At 41.7% G+C, this 19,013-nt stretch overlaps 3 protein-coding genes across 5 annotated transcripts in view; 2 read left to right on the forward strand and 1 right to left on the reverse strand.

Annotated features, from left to right (window-relative positions):
- Nucleotides 1–7,979, forward strand: part of ripor2 (RHO family interacting cell polarization regulator 2) — a 52,741-nt gene extending 44,762 nt beyond the window's left edge. For all 3 annotated transcript variants that reach the window (XM_046418293.1, XM_046418294.1, XM_046418295.1), the window contains exons 8-22: nt 208–271; nt 566–609; nt 905–1,030; nt 1,272–1,420; nt 2,082–2,211; nt 3,207–3,953; nt 4,186–4,367; nt 4,509–4,671; nt 4,780–4,912; nt 5,097–5,246; nt 5,691–5,846; nt 6,322–6,524; nt 6,635–6,718; nt 7,148–7,238; nt 7,611–7,979. In XM_046418293.1, coding sequence (XP_046274249.1) covers nt 208–271; nt 566–609; nt 905–1,030; nt 1,272–1,420; nt 2,082–2,211; nt 3,207–3,953; nt 4,186–4,367; nt 4,509–4,671; nt 4,780–4,912; nt 5,097–5,246; nt 5,691–5,846; nt 6,322–6,524; nt 6,635–6,718; nt 7,148–7,238; nt 7,611–7,711 — 2,523 coding nt within the window. In that variant the 3' untranslated portion in view covers nt 7,712–7,979. The remainder of the gene's footprint in view (nt 1–207; nt 272–565; nt 610–904; nt 1,031–1,271; nt 1,421–2,081; nt 2,212–3,206; nt 3,954–4,185; nt 4,368–4,508; nt 4,672–4,779; nt 4,913–5,096; nt 5,247–5,690; nt 5,847–6,321; nt 6,525–6,634; nt 6,719–7,147; nt 7,239–7,610) is intronic.
- A 2,956-nt stretch (nt 7,980–10,935) lies between these two features.
- gmnn (geminin DNA replication inhibitor) lies at nt 10,936–14,767 on the reverse strand. The gene is made up of 7 exons (XM_046418297.1): nt 14,667–14,767; nt 14,190–14,261; nt 12,897–12,998; nt 12,579–12,732; nt 12,415–12,497; nt 11,884–11,994; nt 10,936–11,792 (listed from the first exon to the last, which is right to left on the reverse strand). The coding sequence occupies exons 2-7, from the start codon at nt 14,244–14,246 to the stop codon at nt 11,601–11,603; spliced, it is 699 nt and encodes a 232-aa protein (XP_046274253.1). The 5' UTR covers nt 14,247–14,261; nt 14,667–14,767; the 3' UTR covers nt 10,936–11,600.
- A 92-nt stretch (nt 14,768–14,859) lies between these two features.
- On the forward strand, nt 14,860–19,013 carry c17h6orf62 (chromosome 17 C6orf62 homolog). Its single transcript, XM_046418298.1, has 5 exons — nt 14,860–16,446; nt 16,663–16,839; nt 16,930–17,055; nt 17,442–17,576; nt 17,673–19,013. The coding sequence occupies exons 1-5, from the start codon at nt 16,318–16,320 to the stop codon at nt 17,796–17,798; spliced, it is 693 nt and encodes a 230-aa protein (XP_046274254.1). The 5' UTR covers nt 14,860–16,317; the 3' UTR covers nt 17,799–19,013.

Raw genomic sequence — 19,013 nt, forward strand, 5'->3', positions numbered from 1 at the left:
CAGAATGAGCTTTTAATCCCCGTAACACACGCGCACCTGTTATCACCTGTCCTGAGGGCTTCAACCAGCCGGCTGCCTCCTGTGCAGTTTGGTGTTGACTGGCTTTGTCAAAGTCTCATGAGATAACTTGATTGCTATTGTTGCTCTCGTGTCGTGTGACAAAGGGCTGTTTGTGTGATCAGTCCTACCTTTACCTTCTCCTCACAGAACATGAGCACGTTTGAGAGCGAACTGGAGAACCTGCTCGGAGAGTTTCACATCAAAATGAAAGGTGAGATAAGAAAACAAGTAAACTCTTTTACACATATCAGTCTTCATAAAAGAAGAGGCATGAATGCAGTGATGTTTACAACGGTGTGTTGGTGATGAGCTAACATCTAATCATGTCATGACTTTGATCCTGACAAGATATGTGGATGTTGAAAGCCATGCGTACTGCAGCGCTACACGATCACTCGCTGTCAATCACAAGTTACCTAAAAGTAAAAGAGATTGCTCGGCTTTGCTTTTTGCTTTTGTATCCTGTTCAAACGTTTTTAAAAATTACGTTTCCTCTCTCTGACAGGTTTGGCAGGTTTTGCTAGACTCTGTCCTGGAGACCAATATGAGGCAAGTTCTTTTGTATATTAATAGAATATAGGACTATTAAAAAACTTAAAGTCTCATACTGAATATGAATTTTAGCGAAAGGACAAAAGCAAAGGAGAGTTTATACTATAAAGTAAGTAAGTAAAACAAAAATACAAGTCAAAGTTTGGTGGAAAAATATGTATCCATTTGTCCTCCATTGTTGAAAAATTGTGTTTTTCCTTATATCCTTTGAGGCTGTCAAAGTTGTTTCTTTTCTCTGGCTACAGGCTTACCACTTTCTTTTTCTGCACTGGCTTCATATTCTTTCCTTTAGATCTTCATGCGGTATGGTCGCCAGCGGTGGAAGTTGAAGGGAAGGATTGAGGTGAACTCCAGACAGAGTTGGGACGGAGACGAGATGGTCTTCATGCCTCTCATCACTGACCTCATCAATATCAAGGTACTGTAGAAATCCAGATAACCCAGATAAACCTTTGTACTTCACTAAAGATAACACAGCGCAGGATTTAGTAAAGGACGGTATAACAATCAGATCTACAGCTTGTGCAAGATATCCAGGGCGGATTGGTGTTCATTCTGATGGCTCATGATTAATTACAGCAGGTGAAGAACCTGTATTGTCTTAATAATTATTCTCCTGACCTGAGTAGTAAACAAAGGATGTCTTTGGCTCCACTCAGGTGACCGAGCTGAAAGGCCTGGCCACACACATGTTGGTGGGCAGCGTGATCTGTGAGACCAAGGAGCTGTTTACTGCCATGCCTCAGGTGGTGGCTGTGGACGTTAATGATCTGGGGACCATCAAACTCAACCTGGAGGTTACGTGGTAGTAAGTTGACTTTTCACACACAAAGTTTTTGGCTTTTTGACAGTCAGTGTAGAGGGATACGTAGAAAACAGAGGGGGAGCAATGACTCTTGATGATGATGCTGTTATGTGCTATGTACTTTAAGCCTTAGGCCGCTGGGGTGCCATATGATATAGAGGTTTTCATAACTGTTAAAAACAATAAAAATAAAATGTCCTTCCTCCCTGTCCTTGGCACATTTAACAACCAATCACAGTTACAATTACAGTACATTTAATGAGATATACCACTGTAGTGCCAAATTGCATTACCTGCTGACTGTATCATATGACTGACTGAATTTTATGGTCAGTTCACAAAAGTTTCAGTGAAATTTCATTAGGGTGAGTACATTCAGTGGTTCAGTCAGATATTTCTACAGAGTCTTTCAACAGCAGCGATACTTTCGACATTTTTGATCCTCGGTCAGCATTTTCATCACTGGCTGTATCTGAAGTCACGAGGCTTACGTTAATTATGGCTTCCTGCCATCTGGTGGAGAAACATGGTCATTACAAGTAAATCCTCCTCTGTAAGGGCCAAATGAATGAAATCACTTGTACAGTACATGTTGGTACAGTACAAGAATAAATCACATGGAGCAATCACAAAAAGGAGCCTTGTATTTATTCTTCACATCCAGCCCCTTTGATGTCGAGGACCTGACTCTGTCATCTGGCAACGTGAGCAAAGCCACGGCGCTCCAGAGACGAGTGTCAGTGTACAGCCAAGGCACGCCAGAGACTCCCACCTTCCAGGACACCTCCTTCTTTGTGAGTCCAACACACAGACCTCCTTTAGCTACACCAATGTGGTGTAGTTGCTGTTTCTTCCTGAAAATCAATGTAAATCACCATCTAGACTAGAAGAATATCTCGACTTTGCTTTTAGGCTTATAACTGGGTGAACTGAGATGAAAGTGATGACATTTTGTCTCGTGCACCTCTGTAGTCCCTGCACAGTAACTTAAGTCTGCACCCTACTATATGTATATTTTTTTTTCATGGCACACATTTTTTTTTCTGCTGATGCAATAGTAGTGCTGCCCCTGAACTAACCCTCACCCATTTCCCTGCTATCCTCCTCTCCTTTGCATTTCCACATCAAAACCCCTTATCCACACTCTGTCCCACTTTACACATTCATCCATCCCTCCTGTATCTCACTCACCCGCCCTCACTCGAATACCCAACATCTTGTTCTACAATGCCTGCGTGCATTGTGTAAAGAAGTGGCGGCCATATCCCGTGGAGCGCCAGCGCCTCTCCTTCCTGCACTTGCTCCGAGACACCCTGCTAGAGAAGCTAAGGCGCAGTCGCTCGTTTGGTGACCTGGCCTCACTCCGGCCAAGGCCCAAATCCAGTCTGGAGGTCTATGTGAGTGTGTTGTGGCCCCTCGACCCTCCTAACCCGAGTTTTGTGTGCCCCATACATTGTTGACATGATGGGGATGGACTCCTCTTCTGTTATGGACACACTTGGGCTTGTCCAGTCCCTTTCTGTGGACTGCAGAGTGCCATGTGTGGCTGTTTGCATGTTTATTTGCATGACGTGCTTTAAGCTCTTTGTGTTCTTGTTTTATTTTTCTGATGAGATTTACTTTACTGTGACTATATCTTGGAACAGATCTGGTCGGAACAAATGACTTAAAGTGAATATTTAAAGTTTCTCTTTTTCCACTTCTTCCACATTTTCTTGTACTTTCCTGTCTTGCATACCAGTTTCCAGCTGTGTACTACCCATATTCACGCTTTTGTCTCTCCTTTCAGTCCACTTTACCAGATGATGTCTTTGAGAATGGTGGCTGCGGCGTGGCCGAGTGCAAGCGTCTCTCCTTCACCTTCTCTGACACGTCTGGTTCCACGCCCAGCCCCAGCCCTGCCCCGAGCTCCCACTCCACAGGCCAGTCCAACCCTGAGATCACAGTCACTCCTCCAGAAACAGACCCATCACCGACACAAATCCTCCCAGCAAGGGAGGATTCCATTGCAGAAGAGCATTTAGTGGAGGAAGAGGAGGAGGAGTATGAAGAGGACGGGGAGACGGGTAGCAGGGGAAGTAGGGCCACGAGTGCCAGCCTTGCCAGTGATGAAGCCGAGGTGGCAGAGGAGTCTGAGTGGGAGCGCACAGAGTCCCAGCGAAATTCGGGCTCCAACTGTGGTTCAGCAGCCCCGTCCATCTGTTCTGACGGACACCTGTCTACAGTGGCTCCAGAGGATGTTTTCCTAGACCACAGTGATGAACTGAAACCTGTGGAACTGGACACAGAGGAGGCGGGCAGCCTGACCAGGCAGCTTGTGAAGAGGCTGACTTCTTCGGAAATTGTGCCACAGAGTGGGAGCTCCACGGAGGGAGGAAGCCTGAGCTGGGCAGGAGAGGGAAGCAGGGCTTTCCTGGAGAGCAGCCTGGAGGAGGCCATCCACAGCCTGCTGATGAGGTTGGAGTCTCTGACTCACCGCTGCAGAGAGCTGCAGGACCTGGAGCAGGAAGTGATGCGTCTGGAGGACTTACTCAAGGTACCTGAACCCTTCTCTGTCTCCCTTTCTAATTTAGACGTGTACAAGATCTCATATGTGAATGTGACTTTCAACCCAGTGTTAAATAGGTGTTCGCTTTTTACATGGTTGAAATCATTTTAGCGATGTGAAACGGCAGACTGCAGGAGGGTAACTTCTCCATGATTTGTAAAGAGTAAAAGAGCAAATTAACCCTCCATCTTGTCTCTCCTCCCACCCGTCCTCTTCTCAGTGTCGACTCCCGGGTCACCGGAGCCGGTCATCCAGCCTCAGCCTGACAGTGGAGAGTGCCCTGGAGAGCTTTGACTTCCTCAACACCTCTGACTTCGATGACGAGGATACTGGAGACGATAACACCATCCTCAGCATCCCACAGAGGTCTCCGCTTTTTGATACAGACGGAGAAAGGATCGGGTGAGTGGATGCATTATCTATATCTGTATCTCGTCATGACAGCGCACAACTGAAAACTATTTTATTCTAAGTGCGTTAGATTATTGTTCTGCATGACACTGCTGCCGCTCAGTGCTGACTCTGGGTACTTTCCTCCTTTAGGGGCCAGCATCCAGAAGCCAGGGGACACCTGAGCGAAGCACTGACAGAGGACACCGGGGTGGGCAACAGTGTGGCAGGAAGCCCTCTGCCTCTTACCACTGGAAACGAGAACCTGGACGTGGCTATAGTCATCCACCTGCAGTACTGTGATCACCTCATACAGGTGAGGCTCCTTTTCAGATAATAAATTACTTGGTATAGTTGACATTAAATTAGCTTGTCATGTCAGTGACTCTCTGGAACTTTGTTCATTTTCTTCCTGTAATGGTAGTTGTTGACCAGTGCGGTGGGTGTGTGGCACCGTCGCAGTCTCCTCCTCAAACTGTCGGGACAGACTCAGCTGTTGGAGGAGCTAGCGGAGATCAGCGTGGACAGACTGGGAGCTGTTACATCTGCTGCTGATGGTAGGCACCAACAAGTGCTGTGGTACATGTGTTAGCCATTCAAGAGTGATCTTAGAGTGTTGAAGAGCCCATTTATTGTTATTTAAGGATTATATGAAAAAATTCTTACCAGGCAACCAAAAGGACATTCTGGTTTAAGAAGTTCATCGCACCACCTTACTTTGCCTCCCCCCCCCCCTCTCAGTTCTGCCAGACCTCGCAGAGCGCCCACAGCTGATGACTCTGTGGTCAGAGTGCAGCGGGTCTGCAGGACTCTTCCACACCACACTGGACAGAGTGTTCAAACACATGAACCAGCGCTACACAGCAGCGCTGCAGGAGAATGCCGACACAGGTTGGATGGTCGTTATTTTCTACCTGCAAACAAGCCAGAGGTCACACTTAACATTACATCGTCTTTGTTTGCAGCACAGCCTTGTTTCTGTGTTGTTATTTTATTTAAGTACTGTCAGGTTTCAGCTGAGTCACTAATTTGGTTTGTAAATTAGTTTTCATTGTAGTTGCTAAAAATAAATTAAACAGACTTAGAGTTACTATGATTATGATTTTTAAATCTTTCCATTAAACTGAAGGATTAAGTTTTCCTTTATGTGTTTAGAAAATTCTCCAACTTCTTATGATAAGCAGACTATTGTTCAGTGTGGTATTAATGCGTTTACTTAATTTAAAAAAAAACAACATTTTTCATCAGTCATATTATTTTAAAAGTAATGTCATGCGTTAATTAAATCATCACACAAAAGTTCTCTGACTACAGATTTCTTTCTCTACGCTCCAGTGATTGGCATCGTAGTCGGCGAGATGGTGGACAGGAGCGATCTGGTGGCGGCTGCGCTCTCCCAGGACGTCCTGACTGTGTTTCAGTTTCACAGTTACATCGTACAGCATGAAGTACAGGACATGGAGACACACCTGCTGCATCTGGCCAGAGAGGGTATGCGAAACGGGGATGACATTTAAATTTGATAGAGCTCAACACAGATTGACTTCTTTCTGCCACTGAGTCATGTAAATCTCTCCTCTACAAGTCAGCAGAAGGATAAAAGTGAATCATTCATTGCATATAAAATTATACAATATATAAATAAGATTCATTGTGCACTGATTTTCATTTAAAAAAAAAAATACAATCTTGTTTTAAAGCAAATCAGTTGAACCAATTTTCAAGTTGATTTTCTGTCCACAAGCACCCAAAACTTTACTCAGAGGATTCTAAGGATCAGTTTTCAGTAAATAAGAGATCGGACAGGCTTTGTGAAACAAAAAATACACCCAAAACCTGAGTCGTTGTAGAGGAGGAAAAAGCAAGTTATGGCTAAACAGATAAATGAAAACAAAACTGAAAAGAAAAAAGATATTGATATTTTATGTTTAAACATTTGACATGTCTGTGTTTGTTTTGCACTCAGGTGTGTTTGCAGAAGCTCTGTGCAGTGGGGATTATTCTCGGTGTCTAGCAGAGCTGGAAGAGGTGCATGTGTCATCCCTGTGGCCCAAAAACGGCACCCTGAAGGCCCTGGCCTCCCTGCTCACTGCAGAGGACCCTCAGGTCAACAAGGCAGCAGCCAACTATCTCTCTTCTGGAGCATCACGCAGCCACTTCAGGACCAGAGTGAGTAGTGCTGACGAGAGGGTGTGTGTGTGTGTGTGTAATAACATTTGAAATAATCTTGACAGATGCCACAGTCCCTGTTGTTTGACTGTTTCTGTGTGTATCTGCAGGCAGTGGAGTGCTACACCCAGGCGCTGTCAGAGGCTGGAGGTCAGAGCCAGAGGGCAGCCTGTTCAGCTCTCAGCTGTCTGCAGGTCAGTAGCCTCTATACTGAGACGGATTCAGTTTCTTTTCTTTTTTTTTCACACACAGTCCGCACAGTCCTTGTTCGGTGCAGAAGTATGTTAAAGATTTAATGTAGTAAAGTTCAGACGAAGCTTCGGTAGTCTGAGATAGTCAAACCAAGTAGTTTTGTTTGGCCCTAACATAGGGTGTCTATGTTTGCATGCTGGAGGGACACTTCTGGTGGTTGCATGTAGGTTTGTAGCCAGGACACAAAACCAGGAATGAATCTACACCCAACTGCCAGAAAATAGCCAAAGAAAAACTCTTGGTTTGGCTGATGAGATACAAATAAAATAATGGCCAAGGAGTTATTTAATATAACATTACCACTGTGTGTATGTCATTAAAAAACAAAAGAGAAAATCGTTTTCAAACAGAGCTTGTCCGTCTTTCTGTAGGCAGTAGAAAGCATCAGGGCGGTTGTCGCACTGTGTGATTCAGCTGATGAAGAGCTTCGGCACGTCGCCATAGAAACCCTGCTCACATTTGGTGAGTAACAAATTCATGGAAATCAAATGATGCTCAACTTGTCTTTTTTTGTTGTTGTTGTTGTTTTTACTGTTGTCCAAATTATTAATTTTGTATTGTATTTAATACACAACTGCCACACACCACGCAGTGTAAAAGTATTAATATAAAGTATATGTAGTGTAGTGTGTACAGTGTAATACCAAGAAAATGTTGTTTTCATGTGGGTGAAGTGTTGCCTTTTCTCACTCAGTCGAATCTGCAGATCCTCTTCATTTTTTCCATAATTTGAACCTTACCACACTCTTCTATTTTGTGACCTAAAACTGAAAAATTCTAACCAATTGAGAACTAGCTTGTTATGTGTATAGGTAACCCCTGTGTTTGTTGCAGGTGAAGAGGGGCGGCTGGCGTACGAGCAGCTGGACATGGTGCCGGGGGAAATGATCCGTCTGGGGACACGGCGAGGACACGCCGTCACCACTGCCTTCTGAGCCGCCGTGCCACCGGAAAAACCTCACAAATGACACCTCAGCACAACCTCCAAGGACAGCACTGCCCCTCCGCTTAACCCCACACTGCACACCTCACAGGGCTGTTAATGACTGATCACTTTATTGATCTGCTTTTTTTGGCACAGACTTGAGGATCGCCACGCTGCCACATTAGGTCACTGTTTTTACTGATACTGCCTCCTAAAAAAAAAACTAACAACCGTCTTAACCATTAAGACACACAACCTTTACCCCTTTTGCACACAGACACACACCCATATATACACACATACACACTCCTCATCCCTCGATCATCTCCACTTTCACACACACACACCTCACTCCTCTCCCTGCTTTCTGAGCCAGGCAGACGGGTCATGTTGAGTTTAACTGGAGAATTTGACTGGGCACAAAACTGCTCCAAAGATGGTGGAAACCAGTATTTGAGCAATGCATCTTCACATAACCACCTCTGTCAACAAGCTATCCGCCACTGCACACAACACTTGTGTCACTTACTCGCTGATTAATTATCATCTTTGTTGTTAGAGAGTCAGTTGTCTCATGCAATATTCTAACTATGATCTTTGTATAATCACTGTTTATCACATGTTTTAGTTGGTTGGTTTGCATTAGAAATGTTTCTTGCCGCTTTCAGAAGACTTGCCCTGCTGTAAGGCTTGTACATATGGCATATTTTACACAGCCGGTATAATATATGTGCTTGTATTTTAAATATATTTTTAAGTTCTATTTTCTAGTACGTTCCATTTTGAGTTTCAGGGATGCTTGTATAGTTGAAAGATGCGTTTTGTGGCAGGGAGGACCACTAATAAGTTGAGATTGGTTTCTAAGAGGAAGTTGTGTTGTGGTTTTTCAAAGCTCTTGTTCAAAGCAGTTTATTCTTGAGCAGATTTTGACCTCAGTTATCATTGGAGGCGAAGGCAAAACTGAAGGTAGAGGTGAAACAGGTCAGCACAGTGCACACGGTTCACTCTCTCAGCAGTTTGTGTCAGAGTTTTCTCATACACACAGTTGAACAAGTGCAATTTTTCTGTACATACGTGACGCTTTTTGCACCCAGCTGACATGTGAGGACATTTGATAAAGTCAGCTTTGACCATCTGAGCCTTGATATGGTTGAGCAGGCATGTTCCACAAATACACTCTTTTGTAAATGTATTTTTCCTTACCAGGGACGGAGCTAGCTGAGGGCAATAAATGTGGTTTAGGATTGTGGTCATGCACTTTCTCAGTAGCTGTACAGAGAGGAGGATCCTGTGTGAGTTGAGGTGTAGACTCAGTTTGAGGTAACGGCACATTCGTATGATACATGATCTTATGGCAGGATTAGAGTTTAAGCTTTTTAATGAGAAGCTGCAGAATGAAGTGTTCTGTTGGGTATGTCTTAGGTCTGTTTTATTTCCCGCATCCTCGCTGTAACGAGGGAAAACTGACCTGAGGTAAGCGCCTAATTCCAACTTTTCTCATTGTAACTGTACTACTGAGTCTTGTGCTAGTGCACAGCGACAAAACTCACATTTGTTCACACATCTTATTTATTATTCACTCCTTATAATTCTAATATTCTTTGGAGTTATACTATAATAGTGCAGATGGCATTGTAATGTAAATGAATTGTATATTTATGTTCTATTTTGCAGCAGGTCTAGTATTTGGAATATTGTTTATCTTTTAAATGTCCTCCATGTTATCGCCATGAAAATGATCTCATTCTTAATTTTAATTGGAGTTTATTTTGAATGAATTATATTAGATAAATTATTATTTTGGAGAACATTTAAGATTTGCTAATAGTCTAATAGTGTTAGAGATCTCTTTTCCTTAAAAAGGTCCCAATGGGGACATTATATATTAGAAATGTTACTTTATTAAAAGATTTTCTGTAACCAAAGGAAAAATTAATTTTAAAATTGTCTTTTAATAAGAACTCATAATTCATTAAGGAGAATGTATGTACAACACATTTGCATTTTGGCCTGAACACTCAAACTTACCTTTCAAAGCACAACTTTAAAATAAGACAAACCCATAATATATGAATCTTGTTATTTGGTTCTAACTGCACAGTCCAAAAGCCATAGCAATTAAAAACAATTGATAATATTTTTATGAAATATTTTTTCCTTTAGTATTATAATCTGTAAATGTGTGAAGTTGCTACTAAAAGCTGAACATTGCATTAAGTTTTTTTTTTCTATACATCCTTCTCCAAAAAAATGGTCTTTATTTTATGGTTACTTTTATTTCTTCCATGATGTGAATAGTATTACAATGTTTTGGTAAAGTGTCTAATTCACCCACTTATTCAGTGTTGGTTCATTTTTTCTACTTGTCTTCTACAAACTCACAGTTGTCCAGTGTTAAGTAGATTCATTGGCTGTTAAATTTGTAATCACCACAAACTACAGGTTGTCGAAATGTGTGCATCTTTAGTCATTTTAAGAAAACCTTGATACTTTGATCTTTATCCATCTCTGTGGTCAACAGCTTTCGTACTGACCGATTTAGTTGCTTAATATTTTTCTCCATTGTCAGTATTTCTTCTGCTCATCTGTTGCATAAGTTGCAATAAAGTTTATTTTTGCATAATTAAACCTGCAAAATATGCGGGTCTTTTTTTTTTTTTTTCCCCAGACTGAACCGGTCTCAGTCTGGTTTTCAGTGGCAGCATTCTGGCTCAACATAAGCAAATACAGCCAAGACTGAAGGATGAACACATTATCTGTAGGCAAGAGAGAGTTTTGGTACTGGAAGAGTCCTGGTTTTCATTTGTTTGCAGTCCAGGTAGCACTGACCGATCATATTTGAACAAGCTTTGGTCACATGTAAGTAAACAGTCCATGCAGAGAGCAAAATCAGCAGAACACTAAAATTTAGCATTCTTAGTTCCTTGTTTACTGAAATGTCTAAAACCCAACACCCAAATGCAGTTTGGTTTTTAAAATTGTACAGCATTTTAGGTGGACTATTAGGCTAAATCTGGACTGAGAGAAAATGTAAGTGTCCAGTCAAATGAAGGAGCCAGCACCACCTGCTTATTTATAAAATACGATATCCTACATCTCAAACTGTAATAACTTCCCACTGGCATTACCACCTCTGCTCTAGCAATTTGCATTTGATTTTAAGTCACTCAACATTTCACTGAGGGGTGAGATACACAGGCCTTAACAATTTATGTCAACACATTTAATTTTTTAAAAAAAAGGTTTATTTTGCATCTGCTTTATGTACATAACTGAGCCAAAACATTACAGTTTTACAGTGTAAACCAAAACACTTGAGGGTCATGCTCGAGGGTACATCAGAGGGCTCTTTTCACAGGACACATTTTAGACTCACAGTAGGAAGAACACAAGCATTAGATACATGCTCGTCTTTACTTTTGACTGCCGATGAACACATTACATCCTGTAAGCAGCTGGAATAGCTGCAACACAATTTACCAATACTGAGTGACATCACTAAGTGCCCAGTGAGCCACCATGTGCAATACAAGGATGCTGAAACTAAAGCAACTCAAGGAATTAGCTGTTATTCATCTTGTTATTTACACCTGTGCTTTTCCTACCAAGACACATTAAAAATAAATAAATTAAAAAAAAAAAAAAAAAAAAAAAAAAAAATCCTATGCTGGCTTAATTTTGAAGGCCTGTTTCCTCAAGAAATGTCTAGCAAAAGCTACACTTTTAATAAAACCAGTCCACCTTTTCAAGTCTTAATATAAAATTGCCAAAGAAAAAAAAAAAAAAAAAAAAAAAAAAAAAATCAGTGATTACTTTGAAGGCCATTTTTTTTTTGCACAGCACAAATCTGCTGACTTGTATAAGCAGGTCAAAGTCCCATGACGAACAAGTTGTGTCACTCAGTCTTGTTCCGAGGGTCCAGCTTGTTCATGGTCTGTGGTCTCTTCTTCCTCTGCGTCACTCTGACCGTCATCAGAATCCTCGTCCTCACTCTGACCTGCCACTTCACTGTCCTCATCGTGGTCGTCCTCCACGTCAAGAGCCATCTCCCTCAGTTCCTCCAGATTGTCCGGGCTCTTCCCAGTCAGTCTCTAAAAACAAAGTTTACAAACAAAAATTAAGTTATACACACAGTATCTGACTACAGACAAGACAGAAACCGACTCGTACCCGTGTGCCTACCTCGATCATATCAGCCATGTACTGTACATGTTGTGCCAGCTCCTGCAGTTCTTCATTCTCACACTTGAGCTTTGCTATCCGCTCCTCTTTGGCCTCAATGTCTTTGTGCAACTTTGGGAGGGAAGGGAAAAAAAAAAAAAAAAAAAAAAAGTTGCATTAAAACCCAACACCAAGCTTATTTTAAAATTACATAATAAAACCAAAACTGTTGCACAATGGGCAAACTGTACCACACTTTAAAACAATGCACCTTACAAACATCACAGTAATCAAAAGCTGTTGAAAGATTGGATATTCAGCCCAACTTTCAGGTCTCCAAATAATCCGTGCCAAATGAGTGTACTGGCACCTCTGAGGAATCACTTTCAAAAAAGGGTAAATAAACTTATTGAGTGTGTATTTAGGTGTCAAGTAACACCAAAATTCAGTGCCGGCTGAACTGAAGCCGACTAAGGTCGCCTCAGTCAGTGAGAGCGTGGGAACGGCTCAATTGACAGTTAAACATTAGCCATCTTTTAGCGATTAACTCACCTTCTCATTCTCCTGTAGAACATTGTACAAGGCCTTCCGACGCTCCTCTGCTACCTCTTTCCAATAGGTTGATGGAGGCGTTTCTACAGCAAACATCATTTTTTCCATTGTCATTTTTGGGGGTGACTCCAGTTTGTTTGTATACATTGTTCACAAATCCTTACCTTTGACCATAAGTTCATATGCTTCATTGGACATGTCATCTGTCAAACACTGAGTTTCTTCCGTTTGTGTGGATTTGACTTCTACCTTCACCCTCTTTGGGCCTCTAGTTTGTTCTGCACTCCACTGTTTCCGTTTTGGAACGACCTTACCCATCTAAAAAAGGATAAAGTCATTTTGAGTTTATCCGATGTTTGAAAACACACAGATGGCTCTTGTACTGTTACAAAGACAAATCTAGACAAAGTTTGGATCCAATGGAAGCCTACACAAAATAGACAGCCATCTCTAATGACTTATAGGAACAAGCCAGAGCATACCTGAGATGATCTTCCCAAGTCTTTGTTGACAGCTGATGCTTGAAGGACCTGCAGCATCTGCCTGGGGGGTCCCATTGCCCTTTGAGAAGGTGTGAAAAAGCTCTGGAAGATGTAAACCCCAGCGTTAGCAGATTAGCTCACATATTGCCGATATGAGAATGATAAAGAAAAGGCAGTATGCCTACCCCTTCCTACATGAGTCTTGGAGGGGAAGAAGAAAAAAAAAAAAATTAAGATCAAGTCACATGGGAAACTAACATGACCTGTGTTCTCCTTTTCAAAGCCTCTATTCATCAGGGCTTAGCATCACTTTGCACGATTTAGTTACACTGTCACCATGGGAGAGGGCATAAGTGAAGTGGTTTAACAGCACTGCTGCCATGTGCAACAGGCCCGCAGGTGTGGGAACGGGTAGAGCCTAAATTCTTTAAACGGCCGTGGGAAAGTTTCCTCCCAAGACTCATTACAGAGTAGGCGACAAGCTCAGTTTGTTAATGTTTGGCCACAGCTTTACAATACTGCTGGGATGTTTTCATGCCTGTAGAAAGGCACTCTTTCAGTAGCTGTGGGGGAGAATGTCCATTTCAAAATAGTTCTTTGTCTAAATTGCAGAAGCTAAGCAAGACCTGTCATGCTTACTGTACAACACTAACAGTTCTAGAGGACCTTCAATTTGTCTGAGCAGCAACAGATTCAACCTTCACTTCATCATGTGCTACCGATAACAATTGTTAAAATTCTGTTCAAGTTTCTCAGAAAGCCATAACTGAGATCAAAGCAGAAAAATTTAGTTCAATCAGAATCAATTTTTAAATCACTAGCACCCTTTCCTTTTCAACAGACATATCAAAAAGCCAACATTTTAAAGTGCATGGTGTTTTAAATTGGACAGCACATAAGTGTTGCTGTGCTTATGTTTGAAACCTCCCATGTGAGACTGTGCACACATTTTCATTTCAATTTCAGAAACATGTTCTCACTTCTTAAAGAAGTTGTGGTCACTATCCATTAAGAAAAAGCAAAAGGAAAGTTATGAGGGATTCCTCCTTTACGATACACTTGTCCTCTTTCTTGTCTCACCTATAGGTAGTGAGATATAATTAGCTGTTGATTACACGCCTAAATAGCATGTGTGACGATATCACACACACCAGGAATGAGAAAATATCGTATTTATATCTTACCTATGTATTAACCCTTGAGCCTCAGTCCTAAACTTTAACATTCAATGCTGAGTTACAAGACCTCGGATGGATCCTAATCTTTTTCTAACAGAATAAATTAATTACTCACCTTTATATTCTCATTAGACATCTGGTGGTTGGATTTTAGCTTTCCACTGAGACTCATTTTCCTTCAAGAGAACCGGTGAGAAAATGACACACCATCAATGCACATTAAAGTGAACAAAGAGTCACACGCATTTCTGACAAACACAATGAGACAGCTTAAAATTTAACAGGTAAGAGCTCGGCAACGCTAGGTTTTTAACTTGACTGCGCCGATTGTGAAATGCGTGTTACCTAAAATGCGACTTCCTTAGTTAGCGTTAGCTTGTTAGACGATAAGTTTAATGTTAAACGTGTCGTCACCACTGAAGGAAATGTAGCGCTCAAAAGGCCAACTGACTCAGCTAACGCATAAAAAACAAGTCAATTTAAGCGACTGCCGGTAATGCTACCACAAACGTAGTTGTCGGTAACAATACCTCAAGAGCAGTAAATGTCGGGAGAATTAATTCAAAAGAAGATAAACGTTGAACAAACTTACCGATGATGAAGTCCTACCTCGTTGCTAAAACTGCCTATTTTCTTTTCCGAGGATCTCGCGCCAGGAGCTTAAATACGCCCACTTGATCACGTGGTAAGGGCGCCACTCACGAGAATGTTTTTTTTTTCCCAGTTGTGTTTTTTCCCCCCTCGTGCAGTCACATGTCAACACACGTCACATCTTTGTAGTTGACTGTGCAGCCATTTTGGGGGAGGCTGTGGATCGTCGAGCTTCTCTGTGCCATTATTAGCTGTCCAAAAACACACAAAGAAACCAAACGGAAAAACGTTGGACGACACGCCGTTAAATATGGGCCCACCGGGAGACAGAACACGCCACATGTCGACTGAAAGAACGGAGGATTTCAGCTGGATTGTCGATTTATCTTGACATGGCATGTAGCAGGGCGAGTCGGAGGTTGTGACGACTGAAGAAAAGAAGAGAAAGAAAACAAGCGCAGCAAACACCTCGAAACTTCAGACGTGCAAAGGGGAGATTTTGTTTAGCTATTTTGCCCTTCAGCGTTTGTCGTTGGTTGGCTACTAATTTCCTGGCAGTTTTTTTTGTCGATGTAGTTGTTGACAAAACACGACTGAAGCAAATTATACCGACCTAAAATGCTGAGTACAAGCAAAACTAGTTAGTCAGTCAATCCTGTGCGTCTCTTGACTCTCACAGCACTGGCAGTCTCGTTGACCAGACGGGAAAATGTAAACGCGTGGAAAGATGACTGTACGCTGTCTAGCCAACCACACATAGGCCTCAATCAAGCCAGTCAGTCAGAAGATGTAGCTATATCGCTGGTTCACTACTAGTTAGTGTCGGAAGTGAATGCCTAGATTAGCTTGCTAGCTCGCCTTAGCTAGTGTGCTAAAAATACGCCCACATCATGACTACCAGCAGTGGCAACACCGCAGGCCGTGGGCCCAGTGAGTGGCAGTAACAGTCAAGGAAATGTCAAGGTACTTTCGCATTAGTCTTCGATGTTACCCGGTGCCAATATCTCCTGGCATCTGTATTTACCTGCCATGTTCGTCTGTATCCCCGATCCGTCTGTAACACGCACATAACGCAGTCTATACAGAGAAACAAACACAAAACGACAGCCATGGATGAGGGACTTTGAAATGGCCAAAACATTGTATTTGTGTGCTTGCTAGTCTTTGTACTGCTCAATTTCACTAGCAAAAATATATTGCCGGTATGGGTTTTTACAGTAGCGGCCGCTTCTGTTAATTTCAGTAACGCGGATTAAAAGTTATGCAAATTTGAGTTGCTCTTTCATTTAAATCTCTGTTGTAGTCCTTTGTCGATGGCAGGTTGAAAAGCGAAGCTAATTTGGCTTAAAAGTCATGTCTTAAAACATGTATTTCTGAACCAATAACGATGAGATGTAGTCTTAGCTTGCTGATCACCCCCCTCCTCAACACTGCCCTTTTACAAAAAATAAAATGACTTAGTTTTGTTTCTGATTTGACTTTTTTGGTTAGTAGTTATTGGGCACTTCACAGATCTAGCCTATAGTTGTTTGATGCGTTGTTTCTGCCAAGGGTAGCCAGCTCCATCTTTTATCCTGCGTATAAATACAAAAATAGAGAGTGTTGCCAAAATATTCTGCACGAGAGGAAGACACTACCATCAAAATCTGACCATGGGGGACCCAACTTCACGAAGAAATCAGACAAGAAATCGCCTTCGAGCTCAACTTCGGAAGAAAAGGGAATCTTTGGCTGATCAGTTTGACTTCAAGATTTATATAGCCTTCGTTTTCAAAGAAAAGGTTTGTCAGTAAAATGGAAGAATGCAGTGATTCTTGACACAACACACATCTTTCATACTGATGCACTGTTTGCATATTTAAATATTGACTTAAGACTTGTTCCTTACCATCAGAATCAGAATACTTTATTGATCCCTGGGGGAAGCTGGGCACTATGTGACCAAGGTGGAACAATGACTTGAATATGCATGTTTCTGTGTTTTTATGTGATTGCAGAAGAAGAAGTCTGCACTTTTCGAAGTTGCTGAAGTGGTGCCAGTGATGACCAACAATTATGAAGAAAACATCCTACGAGGTGTGCGGGATTCCAGCTACTCTCTCGAGAGTTCAATAGAGCTCCTGCAAAAAGATGTTGTGCAACTACACGCTCCCCGATACCAGTCAATGCGAAGGGTATGTTAGTGCACCATCTTGAGGGGGGATAGCTTAAAGAATGCAATGTACTGCTGTGTTTTACATTGTTTTTCCTTGTCATTGCTGTAGGATGTGATAGGCTGCACACAGGAGATGGACTTCATCCTTTGGCCACGCAACGATATTGAGAAGATTGTCTGTCTGCTATTCTCCAGATGGAAGGGGGCCGATGATGAACCCTTTAGGCCTGTTCAGGTCAGAACATCATCAGATTATTCAGGCTGTTTTGTTTTTGAGTCTAATTAGGAGTGCAACTAACAGTATATTAATTATTGTATTAATTAATTAACTTTATGGCTTAATTAGTTGATTGTTTCATTGGTAAAATGTTACAAAACAATGATTTAAAAAGTGTGCAAAGTCTTCAAATGCCTTATTTGGTCTACAGAACTCAAGTATGTTAGCAGCTATTTTTGACTGAAATATTTTAGTGCACGTTTCATAATTCTATAGGCATAATGTAGACATTTTACTTGTCAGAAATATGAATGTTAGAAATAATTTCCTTCGTCTATCAAGCATCCCCAGGCTGGATGTATCAAAATATATCTCCTGCTTCATAAGAATTCAATGATTTACAGGCCAAGTTTGAATTTCATCATGGAGACTATGAGAAGCAGTGCTTGCACGCTTTGGGTCGTAAAGACAAGGCTGGAATGGTCATGAACAACCCAAGTCAGTCTGTATTTCTCTTCGTGGATAGACAGCACTTACAGGTGAGTAAGTCCACTGAAATCATAATGTTGTTGATTTGATAAACTGAAACCTCTTACAGCCTCCTAACACCCCTTACCCCCCTTCCTTCCTTGCAGACTCCTAAAACCAAGGCCACAGTTTTCAAGTTGTGCAGCCTCTGCCTGTACTTACCCCAGGACCAGCTGACCTGCTGGGGTGTAGGAGACATCGAGGATCACCTCCGCCCATACATGCCTGATTAAGACTTCCTGCTCCACTCAGCCACATAGAGAAAAGCCCTTCCCCTCCCTCCTGCCTAAGCCTTCAGAAGCAAAGTGATGTACTCATCTCCACCAGTTTCCTTTTAAAAGATTTGAACTTATGCTTGGATCTCTCCTTTGTTGTTACCTACTCGTTCTCCTCTCCCTGACCTGAAGCTGATTAAGTTCCCATCCTTGTTTTTTTCCCTCAAGCTCCCAATGTTCCTCCTCTTCTCTTTGCCATTTTTGGATTGGTTCCCCCATTTTTTTTTTATTTCACTCCCTCTTCATTCCCTCTTAATCACTCATCCAGTTTTGTTTATTTGAACCTGCACGAACATTGATTTTGAGTGGTTGGTTGTTCTCTTGGAGCTGCACTGTCAACAGCACCGGTCATTGAAGGAACTCTTTATGTTGCATCAAAACAGGAACAAACAATACACAGGTCTTCACGGTGGTTCTCAGATGGACGTGTTTTTATATCCTTGTTGTCATAAGAAAGGATTGTTAAAGCTTGTTTGTAATGTCAATGGGGTTTCTAGAGCAACTTTACACAATCTTTTGACCAAGGGACAGGTGTGAATAGGCGTTTAACACCTGTATAAGCAAAGAAAACAAGATGAACAATATTTGTGAAATCATATGGTGTAGGTATTGCTTCTTATAAACCGCCTTAGTTTTTTTGCTGGATTTTTGAAAATGTTTTGGTGTCATTTGCTTTCCTCTGAAACATGCTAGGCAGGCCTTTGCTAAAATTTTGAATGACTTGAAAGATGTTGTACACAAAGTTCATACATGTTGGTTAGATGTTGAAGGTCATTGTCACCATTCAAAATGTTCATGCACCATTCATTTAAGCTACTGAAATCTGATGTTTTATGTTATGTTTGGGATGTAGGTTGCTGAGAATTTGAAATGGTGACATACTTAATATTTAACCTGCCTAACTAAAGTTGCTGAAAACTAACTGATTTGTTTAATTTGACTTACTAAAATTAAGATAATTTGCTGCCATGCTCATCAAATTAAAATTGGGTTTTGCAGGCTTTTTGTTGGTCAAAGACTGAAGTACATAGTACATATGGTTTTTCTCCTTGTTGATTCAGTGTGTTCAGTTGAAAGGCTATGAGGCGTGTAAATTCTGGGGTTTTTTTCTGTTGATTTTCAAATCAATACTGCTGAGCATATCCCAATACAGTGCAAATTCTGAAAGCGTAA

The sequence above is a fragment of the Scatophagus argus genome, chromosome 17 (assembly GCF_020382885.2).
Source record: "Scatophagus argus isolate fScaArg1 chromosome 17, fScaArg1.pri, whole genome shotgun sequence".
Classification (NCBI taxonomy): domain Eukaryota; kingdom Metazoa; phylum Chordata; class Actinopteri; family Scatophagidae; genus Scatophagus; species Scatophagus argus.